Raw genomic sequence first — 12,788 nt, forward strand, 5'->3', positions numbered from 1 at the left:
TTTCACTATATAAAGTGTTTAATACGATGATAATAAAAAAAAATTTTTAGCTAAAATATTAAGCATATATTGGAAGCTGTGAGAGAGTCCCAAAAGAAAAACTATAATAAATAATAAGCAAAACTTTTCTGTCAAAATATGGAAGGTCTAAAGAACAAAGACTATAGGCAGAGAGAGCTTCCAGACATAATTCTTTGTGTAAGTTGGAGTGGCTATGTGGCAGCTTGGGAAATGGGGGAGGAAGTGGTGTGATTAAAAAAAAAAAAAAAAAAAAGAAAAAAAAAAAAAAGGAAAAAAAAAAAACTTAGGAAGAGAAAAACATAAGCTTTCCTCAGCTAGTCTCAGGCTCTTCTCATTAGTACCAAAGTAGAATTCAGGCAAAACTAAAGGAAATCTTTACAAACCTTAATCAGAGTCTTAGAAATGAAACCCATCAGAGTTAGTTATACAGGAGCTGAAATTAGTCTGCTTTATTGGGTGGAACGTGGCTCAAAACACAGCCTGGGGTGGCAGGTAATCTGGCAAGTGCCACTGTATGATCACTTCCAGCCCACTACCATTCTGCCTTCCCTGGCTCCAGCCTTATCCTTGGTGATGTTCCTACCTCATGTTGGATCCAGGAATTGGCAGGTGAGCCAGCCAACTGCATGTAATTCCACTCACGTGTGCAGAAAAAAATATTCTTCTCCTTTGGGAACTTTATAAAGTTCTCTTTAGGATGTCTGAAGGGCCTATTGGCCTGTGCCAACTTAGTTCTGAATATTTTGTTTCACTTATTTTTTTTTTTTTTTTGCGGTATGCGGGCCTCTCACTGTTGTGGCCTCCCCCGTTGCGGAGCACAGGCTCCGGACGCGCAGGCTCCGGACGCGCAGGCTCAGCGGCCATGGCTCACGGGCCCAGCCGCTCCGCGGCATATGGGATCCTCCCAGACCGGGGCACGAACCCGTATCCCCTGCATCGGCAGGCGGACTCTCAACCACTTGCGCCACCAGGGAGGCCCTTGTTTCACTTATTTTTAAAAGTTAAACACCATTCATTTTTCATGGTGAAAAATCTCACTGAAATTGCTCTCTCAAATAAAGCAGCAATTCATCAAATGATTCGTTGATGTCAACCTCATTATTTTTACCACCCCATGCAGCTAGGCACCAAGCAGCTCCTAAACCAACACCCAAGTTAGGCAAGCGAGAATCCAATGAGATTCAATTATCTGGAGGTAGTCTCTGCCTGTCTACTGAAACTGTACACAACTCCCAGTGCAGGGGAGGGAGAGGCTCAGGTCATGTCACTTCCAAACTAAGGTAGCTTCCTGTTGCCACAGGATAATTTTTAATCTGCTTAGCACTCTTTACAAAGCATTTCATTCTTCAGAGGTCTCTGTATTCATCAAACCCTGTCCCTCTATCCTTCACTCCAGTCACACTGAACCAGTGATATGCCTTCTGCCTGAAACAAACTTTTATCTCCTACTTTTCCTTCAAATACTAATGTAGGCTTTCCTGACTGATTCCCCAAGTCTAGGTTGGGAACTATGGTTAAAAGAACGAATGATCTCCAGGGCAAAGTATGATGGAAAAAATTGAACACTACTTTCATGTTTCTCTTTTTATTTTAGTCCTGTATTGTGCAACTCCATTATGTTTTTTAAACATAATAACATAGTCATAGCCGTTGTCAGGGTAACCCCTACTAAGCCCATAATATTTGAGGTTTGGAAAAGAACAGTGAAGTCATCTAGTTCAGCCCCTGATGTTACAAATGAGAAGGTGATTAGAAGAGGAGGGAGATGCTAATTGAAGGGGCTAAGAGGAAAACTTAATTGCATGGTCTGGATTACTTCATCATGAGACATTATGAAAATGTTCAATTCAATGAAACTCAACATTTATAAGTAATAGCTGTATTATTCAATTAAGTCTGTTATATATTAAATATTCTCAATTTACCAGCTAGAAATTGAGAAAACAAAGGTTCCAATGTCAGTTTGGGCACAGCTAACAAGAATAATTGGGAAAGCAAGAAAAAGAAGAAACCACTTAAAATTGTCACCTAATCACTACATGGTGATCTACTAAAGGGTGATTAATGGCTGTAGTTCATCTGTCTTAGTAAAAGTCCTTTTATATATTTTTTAATAAAATGGATGTGTAACCTTAGAGTAGGAGAAAAATAGAATTCAGAATGTTACTTCCTACTGTGACAATTCTAAATAACCCCCCCAACGATCTTATAGATTCTATATTGAAACGCTATATATTTGATATGTTTTATCTTTAAGATGATCAGCCTTCCTTCTTACCAATATAATTTGTGACTTTATGCGACTTTATATGTTCAAAGATATATAGGTACTTCCAAACATAGTGTACGTATATATAGATATATAAAACACACATATATTTTGTCCTGAACTTTCTTGACTGCATTTTATTGGGCAAATCAAAATTGAAAAAAAAAAAGTTTAATAAGCTATGCCTACAAAAATTATACATTTTAAATAATGGGTGCTTTAGCATAAATTTATTTATTATGATTAATAATAGTTAATGCTTTTTAAAAAATAAATTTAATTTATACCATGAATAGTTAAAAGACCAAGAAAAATATGACTGGAAACTATAAAGTGTACTCAGCTGTAACTATGAAATATATTAAAGGTACTCTACACATGCAACCAATATCTACTATTTCTTAATGTGTATCTTTTAATAAGAGCTCCTTTTAAAGGGAGCTTCTAAGATTTCTAAAAATTAAAATAATAAAAATTAAAAAATAAATATTAAAAGTGTAATTTAACTACATACTATATGTCTAAAGTATAATGTTAAATGATATTTTAAGATTACAAGAGTCCTGGTAGAACAATGGATTTCCTGTTATGGTTTCTAGTGCATAGTTATGATGGAATTATATTTTTCACTGACCATTGTGCTTACCTCCACATCTTGGAATTGGTCCACTCCACATCACTTTTCCATCCATAAGAATACATGTAATTGTTTCTGTTCCCTGGGTTTTAATAAATCCTTCTTCACAAATAACTGAAATCGAACTTCCTAATTGAAAGTTGTCCCCAAACCGCCTTGCATTGATTGGTATTCCAGGATCGGGACACTCATTATGTCCAAATGCTTGAGAACAGCAAAAAAAAAAAAGAGAAAAACACACAAACTAGCAGTATGAGACAGACCCTTGTGTATTGGGGATGAGACTAAATGATTTTTAAAATGGTTATGCTCATTTCTAGAAAAGCCTTTATTAAAAAAAAAAAAAAAAAAAAAAGAAAAAGAGAGGCTCTCCTCTGACCATACCAGTTTCTCTCTGATGTGTAATGGATGTGGTTGTTTTAAAATGTGAACTACACTCTACAATTACAAAATTTCAAAATAGAATTGTTTCTGCTTATTTCTTGAAATCATTTGCCTTATCTAAGCAAAAATATCCAGTATAAGCTGGACAGAATTCCAATTAATGTGAATACAGAGCAGGTTGATACAGAGTAGGTTGACTATGTCCCTTTGAAAACTTTTCTTGTGATTCATTGTTTGGAATGAAGAGATCATCTCACAGTGAGCATTAAAGTGAAATGTTTCAATCTAGTTATGAAAGTCTTAAAATTTCTCTATAATTTTCCATATATCATTTACTCTCTGCCATCTAGGAAAAGGGAAAAGAGCTAATTCTTTTGCAAACACCATGTTCTAGGCACTGTGATAGGAGCTTTAGATATATTGTCACCTCACTTAACATTTAGAATAGCCTGATGAGCAAAGTATAGTCATTTACTCTAAAGAGTAATGTGAGATTCAGAAAAAGTTAAGTAGCTTGCCTCAGATCATAGAGACAGTATTGAAATGGATCCCCTGGTCTGGCTTTAAATTTTTTCTTCACAACATATATTTTTCAAATATTTATTTATTTATTTATCTATTTATTTATTTATTTTTATTTTGGCTGCACCTGGTCACAGGATCTTTGTTGCAGCATGCAGACTCTTAGTTGCAGCATGAATGTGGGATCTAGTACCCCGACCAGGGATCGAACCTGGGTCCCCTGCATTGGGAGTACAGAGTCTTACCCACTGGACCACCAGGGAAGTCCCTCTCCACAACATATTGTATATTGGATTATTTGTCTCATGTCTCTCAAGAGAATGTGAGTTCTTTAGTTCAGGGTCACTATCTTATTTTACCTTGTATCTCCCAGGATGCATATTTGGCCCCATCCCAGCAAGTAGCAGAAGTGTAAGGACAATGTTCTTACTTAAATTTCTCATAGATTATAGATCACATGAGCCCTATAAATTTGCATTATAAATGTTTAAATTAGTATAATATAAATGGAAGAATATTTAAAGTAGCAAAGTCTAAATATGTAAAACGTATTTTAAGGGGTATTTACAATTTAATATTATATACATACTGCATGGGTACATGCAGTTGTTTTATATTTTTTCACTAAATCATCATTGTAATACTGTTCATAAATTATATAATTGTATTATCCAGTCTCCTCATTTTTAAGTTAAACAGTATAAAATAATATTAAGGTAAATTCTAAAATATGTCAAATCTATTTTGTAGGTACACTTATTTCTAATTATTGTTTTCTGCTGTGCTTTTAAAAAGCTCAATATCTATTAAGCCTGGTTGCTCTCATATATAATGCCTGATGGATAATTTTTCAGAGAAAAACATCAGTAGGAAGCACTGAATATAAGAATTTGAATACAATGGTTTAAATTATTTACTAGAGAAACAGAACAAGGAACAAGAGGCATATTTCCATAATACCTTCAAGATACCATAAATATTAAAGTTAAAAATATTATGCATTTAAGGGAATTCCCTGGTGGTCCAGTGGTTAGGACTTGGTGGGGTCTGGGGTTCAATCCCTGATTGCAGAACTAAGATCCCACAAGCTGTGTGGCAAGAAAAGAAAATATATATATATATATATATATATATATATGCATTTAAGACAACATAAAACTGTAAATAGATAAATGTATATGTGTCTATATTTATACATATATATGAAATATTTTAAAAGGGACTTACAGATAAAGCAACCATTTTATACAGCATGTCTCCCTGACACATGTCACAGCTAATTCAACTTTAATGATGTGCAATTACATGTTGACAACTTATTAGTGACAATGTTCACTAAGAATGTCACTTTGAAAAGACAATAACTGCATTTTGTTATTAATTGACAAAGCTCAGCACCGAACGGGCGGGGGCAAGGGTGAGGGTGAGGGGTGTGTGTGCTTTTTTAAAGAGCAGGAAATTAAATACTATTATAATGTGACACTTAAATAACTCATCAAGTTGGTCAGAATCTGACAGAGTGTGGTAGCTTTGAAGAAAACAATAAAAATCACTAGCATTCTACAGCTTCAGGTAAAAACATGTGCACACGGAAGCATTAGTATGTAAGTTTGTTAACTTACTAAGTTTGTTAAATTTTCTCATTTATGTAATTCATCTTTTTGCTATATTTACACCACGTTATTTTCAGAAAAATAATATTCATCCTTTTGAAATACAAAAAATATGGGCGATAGACAATAGCTAAATATCCTCGAAGAATTCTTAAATCTAAAGCAATGTAATAAATACAATAATAGAATAAGAATTGACAAGGGAATACTTCAGAAGACAACTAAACAACTGTTAATGTTTATTGAGTATTTATGAGGTATATATGCTGAATTATTTATATGCATCACCCTATTCACTCTGATTAAATAAAATTCATATTTTATGGCAAGATGAAAATTTAAACATAAATTTTTTCTCTGCCCTCTTGGGCTTCTTCCTTCCTCTTTAGTGTGTATTGTTCATCTGCATTAACCAGACCTCCTTAGTAGATAACATTCCTTCTTAATCTCATAAGGGATCACGATGACCCACTACTTGCTTTGGATGTGCAGATCTGCATTGTGTAAACTACTAATAGGTCATTTGACTATAACCCTTTGTCTCAAAAACTTACATAACTGTGCTTTGACCTCTAACAGGTGGAACAGTCCTCAGAACTTTCTGAAAGACTGTCTCCCAGGTTATAATCCACAGGCTGGCTTGGAAAAAAAATGTTCATTTCTTTCTTAGATTGACCACTGATTATTTTTTTCATTGACAGCTCCTTACAAAAACCCAGTATGACTTTATGGATGAGAATACTGAGGCTCTGTTATTAAACCTAAAAGTGTAGCAAAACCAAGATTTGTTTTTTGTTTTTTTTTTTTGCGGTACGTGGGCCTCTCACTGTTGTGGCCTCTCCGGTTGCGGAGCACAGGCTCCGGACGTGCAGGCTCAGCGGCCATGGCTCACGGGCCCAGCCGCTCCACGGCATGTGGGATCTTCCCGGACCGGGGCACGAACCCGTGTCCCCTGCATCGGCAGGCGGACTCTCAACCACTGCGCCACCAGGGAAGCCAAAACCAAGATTTGAAGTTGCATAGTTTGACATTAGAGCTGATATTCTTAATCACTAAGGTATTTTTCCCCTGTAGCATCTTTGCTAAGTCAGCTCAGTAACCTACTGCCCCAAAATTAGTGATTTCCTTCTCTGTGCTACTTTGATAGTCTAGCTAATTTTGTCTTTGGAATTATAGCTCTGTGTTGTCATTATTTGTTTAAAATCCTCTACTGGTTTATGAATATCTTGAAGAAAGGATCTATCCCCTTTTATGTTTGCATACCAATAACAGAGCAAAATATGTTATGTATAGTAGGTCTGAGATTATGCTTATAAGATTTAATAGAATAAGCTAATATATTGGCGATATAATAATTATATTTGAAATATAGCTCCTTAATATCAGGCCTCTCACAAAGAGAAATGACACAGTAAGGAGTAATAATATGGTTAGAAATCAAGGGCTGAAAGACTGCCCCTGATACAAATTATGTATATGACTTGTTCAAGTTTCCTATCTGTGGAACAAGAGAGCTGTTTTGTATGATTCCTTTCCAGCTCTAATGTGTAGAAATATTTTATATGGGAAAATTAAACTTACTGTTATAAGTGATGTTAAAGCCACGTCCTGACATTGAGTGGTCAGCTTGAAATTCCAATCGTAGTATATGACTATTACTAGTAAGATGAGAAGGCACCTCAGCCCCAGTAAAGGTTCCAAGAATTGGGGAGTCTGGAGAGTCTCCATCTTTAACAGCAAGGAAGTCAAACTGGGATTCCAGATCAAAGTCATTGAAAGAAAGGTGTATCCGACTCCCTGGTTCAGAGATTATTGTCCAGATGCAATTTAAATTATTTCCATACCCTTCTGGATAATCAGGAGAAAGGACTGTTCCCATTGGTGCAGTAAAGTTAGAGAGGCAAGGAACTGTTAAAGTAGGAAGATTATAAAACAGTAAATTTTCAAATTTATTACCTCAAATAATTTAAATTACCTCATTTTGCCACAGCCAACAATTATAATAATCAATTAGCAGTTTGAAAAAAATAATATTAAACAATATAATCTATCTTATAAAACAGAAAAAATATGATATTGTTTGCACATTATTAAGGAAGGCTACTAGTACTCTGAATTACTGTATGCTTAAATATGCACAAAAATATAATTGGAGTAATAACAGCAATTTATTTTGACATTTATCATGTCCATGTTAGAGTGCAGTGCAAAGTTTTAGTTTCTGTGCTTAAAAAAATATTGGAGAAGTATATAGACATTTCCAAAGAAAACAATAATGCTCACAAAATGACTGAAAACAAACACACACAAATATTATGTAGGTACTAACATAACTGGGATAATACAACCTGGAGAAAACTTGGAGTGAGGGTAGTAACTAGGTGAACTTCACTCCTACCATGGCCATGGGATGCTCTAATAGCTTATAACACAGGTAAGGAGATGAATTAACATTTATGATAGCTGCCACTAGGGGCTAACACTGGACAAAGAACTAAATAAGAACTCCCATACCATACTAAGGTTAGTCTTTATTTCCCCTCAGATTTATTTCTTTAGGTTTTAAAAAATATGATTTAAAGGTTCACACAGAACATTTAGAAAGTAGAGGAAGGATTAAAAAAATGATCTATTACACAGAGGAAAAAAAAGATAATACATATATATTAGAAAACGTTTGGCCTCCACTCACTTTAAAAGTTCTCAGTACATGTTTAAAAATGTTAAATATTTTAAAAATGTTAAATAATCAACATTTTCACTAAAGGAAAATGTGTGTTTTGCAGCACAAATTAAAATTCAGATAAAATGCAGGTCTTGAAAACTGCTAAATTTTTTAAAAACCAGTTATATATTGAAGTAAAGTTTGTGCTAATGCCTTTGTAGGGAATAAAGGATTTCACAAATGAAAAGCATGATCATTATAAGTTGGATTCAGATGAAAAGTCATATTTTAAAACAAGAAAATTATTTTTACTTTCATGATTATAAGTTTATATGTTATCATTTGTAACAAAACTAAATGCAAAATTTTCAATATTGCATTCACACCTGATAAGCTGTATTTGTTGGTAACGAAGATAGTATTTAATTTAACCTAAAAGTGCATCAACAGATAAAACAAATTATATTTTTGTTGCAGCTAAATTGGAACGCTTTAAAGTATTTGAAGAAACACATTATTTTAATCCAAGCATATTTTGTATCACAAACATTAATGAATTTTATTCTGTGCAATATAAATAAATGGCACTTAAGCAGGCATTAGTGTGAGCATCTACAAGAAAAAATAAGGTAATGCATTATACATAGAATATAAGCTTTAAATATTTTAAGTGTTTCTGATTGCAAATAAGCATATACTACCTTGTTAAAATAAATGAGCCTAATAGAATTAGCTCAGATGTATAATTTCCATAAGAAGTATTCTATCTATAAAGTATAAAATGCCACCAATAAAGTGTTATGAGAACATATGTAAAATATACTTTGCCATTACCAAGTGAACTGTGTTAACTTTATTTAAATCTGCAATGAAATTTATAATTTGGCATAAGCACACTTGTTAAAGATAGTGTTGAAAAGTGCTACTCATTCAAAAATAATTACACAGTTCCAGTTCTTTGCAATTAATTACAAAAGCAATTATATGCAAGGACAGGGTAACATATGCTATCTGGAAGCAAAGCATTTGGTACTCACAGATGCAGATGGGTATGTTTGCAGACCACTGGTTATTCTCTTGACAAACAATGGATTTCTCTCCAATTAATTCAAATCCAAACTGGCATTCGAACCTTAAAACATCACGATTAGAAAATCCATCACCTTCTCTAATTCCATATAAGGGTGTACCAGGATCACCACAACTTTCTTTTTCAATTTCTGTAAAAATAGATGATATGTCAGATTTCAAGGCTTTCAGGCATATGATATCCATGCAGCAAATTTAAGAGATGTACACTCTCTATAGCCAAGATATTTCAGAGCAAAAGATGAAAATGTTCTCCAATCTTAATTTTCTCTTACCACTGTTATAGACATGATTTAAGGAACAATTAGTGCAATTCTCTCATTTTGTACATAGGGAAACTGAGGTTGCTGCAGCTAATGCGGTTGTTCCTAACAGAACAACTACGAACAAGATTCAGATTTTCTGTTTGTACTACATACATACACACATAAATATACATATATATTTTCCCAAAATCTCAAAAACTTTTCTTATTTTTGTAATCTGTACATGATACAGGAAATCTTTAGATTGAAACCAGGACACAAGGTGATATTCTCTGCCTATGTGCTCCTAAAACAATCAGTGAATACCCTCCACACAGGATCTGCCACTCTCCCTAGTACCTGTTGGTTGAATTACTTCCCCAATTAGACTCCTCCAAAAGTTCCTTATGTCAGGAATCAATTTTGCTTTCCAAATTACCCAGATATGTTCCTCAACATATGTTTTGTGGATGAATTAAATTGAAGGAGGTTGAAAAAAAAACTCTTAAGAGCACATTAAAACACCTTTTTGACATGTGCTCAAGGGAACTCCAAATATCTGGGATCTTCCTTGTGAGTCTAGGAATGTCAGTTGCAGATTATTGTAGTAATTGTTTTGGTTTTTAAGTTACATTAAATCACATTAATACAGTCATCCTCAAACAACAGCAAAAAAACATTTTAATTTAAATTTAAAAAGTAAAACTTTGAGATAAAGTTACGATCTCTCTTGACACACCAACAATCACACATTCCTGGTTCTTCTGTTATCTCCTAGCACCAATTTGTTGCGTATCATTCCAGTTCTTTATGCATGCTTTTATAATAATACACATATATATGTACTATGTAATATAAACATCTGTATTTTTGTAAACGTAAAAATTCTCTTCACAAAATCTAGGTAGTATTGCTTTATATATATCTATATATATTAACTTGTATTATACTGTCAATATATTCTATAACTTGCTGTTTTTTTAACCAAACAATAATTTTGGAGATATTTTTGAATGTCCTTGTATCCTCAGCAGAAAACATAGTTATAATGATTTCTTTAATACACTGTATTTGATTTGATATTTGTTTTTATCTGTGTCATAGTGACATTGCTCTATCATTTTTCTTGTGCTGTTCCTATACAGACTTAATATCAAGGGACGAGGTTAGCAATTTTCCAACATTCACTAGTCTTTTAGACTAATTTGTATAACAGGAACATTGGATCCTTGAGTGTGACAATTTGCTAAAAATGCTGACTGAGTCTGGTATAATTTTGAGATAGGTATCTGACTACCATATCAATATCTTCTGAGGTTATTTTACTGTTAAAGTTATTTTTTTTGGGGGGAGGCAATATTAGCAACTTATATATATGTTAGAGAAGTGCAATTTTCCAAAGTTAGTTTAGTAGTAATAGAATTGTGTTACAAAATCTTTAAATATCTCTTTACAAAGATGCCATAAACTTTCTCAATCCCAGTGCTATTTATTTGTGATTAGTCTTCTAGTTTTCTTTGCCTCATACTTACAAAACATTGTCAAATTTACTAGTCTACTCAAAGAACCACATTTTGCTAATCAATTCTATTGTTCTGATTTTATTTAAACATCTTTCATTTTTATCTTTTTGGATTCCATCTTCAACTCTCTTTTGCATTATTTTGCTATTCTTTCTCCACCTTCTTGAGCTGAAGTCTTAGGGTTTGTTTTATATTAGCTTATTTTCACCCATTCTTGTTTCCTTAAAAAAATGTTTTTTAGTCTATAAGTTTTCTTCAGAGTACTGTTTTGATATTTAGAGGATTTTTTGTTCACTTCTAAATAGTCTGTAATTTCCATTTTGATTTCCTCTTTAACTCATAAATAATTTCAAGGTGTTTTTAAATGTATGGGTCTAGGCTATCATTTTGTTGCTGATTTCTAATGTTATTGCTTTAATATTCAGTATAAGTATATCCAGCCTCACAGAGGGTACATCAGTAAAATATATTCAATTCAATTTGCTATACTTGTCAAACTGAAATTATATGACCTTAATTAATTTTGTCTACCCTCTCTGACAATTTCTAAAAGAACTGTGTTAGAAACTTCTACAAGCCTCTTAGACAGCCTCATCTACCAGAGGACAGACCACAGAAGCAAGAAGAACTACAGTCCTGCAGCCTGTGGAACAAAAACCACATTCACAGAAAGACAGACAAGATGAAAAGGCAGAGGGCTATATACCAGATGAAGGAACAAGATAAAACCCCAGGAAAACAACTAAATAAAGTGGAGATAGGCAACCTTCCAGAAAAAGAAATCAGAATAATGATACTGAAGATGATTCAGGACCTTGGAAAAAGAATGGAGACAAAGATCGAGAAGATGCAAGAAATGTTTAACAAAGATATAGAAAAATTAAAGAACAAACAAACAGAGATGAACAATACAATAACTGAAATGAAAAATACACTAGAAGGAATCAATAACAGAATAACTGAGGCAGAAGAATGGATAAGTGACCTGGAAGACAGAATGGTGGAATTCACTGATGCATAACAGAATAAAGAAAAAAGAATGAAAAGAAATGAAGACAGCCTAAGAGACTTCTGGGACAACATTAAACACAACAACATTCGCATTATAGGGGTCCCAGAAGGAGAAGAGAGAGAGAAAGTACCCGAGAAAATATTTGAAGAGATTATAGTCGAAAACTTCCCTAATATGGGAAAGGAAATAGTCACCCAAGTCCAGGAAGCGCAGAGTGTCCCATACAGGATAAACCCAAAGAGAAACACACCGAGACACATAGTAATCAAATTGGCAAAAATTAAAGACAAAGAAAAATTACTGAAAGCAGCAAGGGAAAAACGAAAAATAACATACAAGGGAACTCCCATAAGCTTAAGAGCTGATGTCTCAGCAGAAACTCTACAGGCCAGAAGGGAGTGGCATGACATCTTTAAAGTGATGAAAGGGAAGAACCTACAATCAAGATTACTCTACCTAGCAAGGATCCCACTCAGATTTGATGGAGAAATAGAAAGCTTTACAGACAAGCAAAAGCTAAGAGAATTCAGCAGCACAAAACCAGCCCTACAACAAATGGTAAAGGAACTTCTCTAAGTGGGAAACACAAGAGAAGAAAAGGACCTACAAAAACAAACCCAAAACAATTAAGAAAATGGTAATAGGAACATACATATCAATAATCACATTAAATGTGAATGGATTAAATGCTCCAACCAAAAGACAGGGGCTCGCTGAATGGATACAAAAACAAGACCCATTAATATGCTGTCTACAAGAGACCCACTTCAGACCTGGGACACATACAGACTGAAAGTGAGGGGATGGA

At 33.9% G+C, this 12,788-nt stretch overlaps 1 protein-coding gene across 3 annotated transcripts in view; it reads right to left on the reverse strand.

Annotated features, from left to right (window-relative positions):
• CSMD3 (CUB and Sushi multiple domains 3) overlaps positions 1–12,788 on the reverse strand; it is a 1,097,518-nt gene that overhangs the window by 432,074 nt on the left and 652,656 nt on the right. For all 3 annotated transcript variants that reach the window (XM_060116495.1, XM_060116494.1, XM_060116493.1), the window contains 3 exons: positions 9,149–9,331; positions 7,028–7,354; positions 2,937–3,131 (listed from right to left, as the gene is read on the reverse strand). In XM_060116495.1, coding sequence (XP_059972478.1) covers positions 2,937–3,131; positions 7,028–7,354; positions 9,149–9,331 — 705 coding nt within the window. The remainder of the gene's footprint in view (positions 1–2,936; positions 3,132–7,027; positions 7,355–9,148; positions 9,332–12,788) is intronic.

Source organism: Mesoplodon densirostris, chromosome 13, assembly GCF_025265405.1.
Source record: "Mesoplodon densirostris isolate mMesDen1 chromosome 13, mMesDen1 primary haplotype, whole genome shotgun sequence".
NCBI lineage: Eukaryota > Metazoa > Chordata > Mammalia > Artiodactyla > Ziphiidae > Mesoplodon > Mesoplodon densirostris.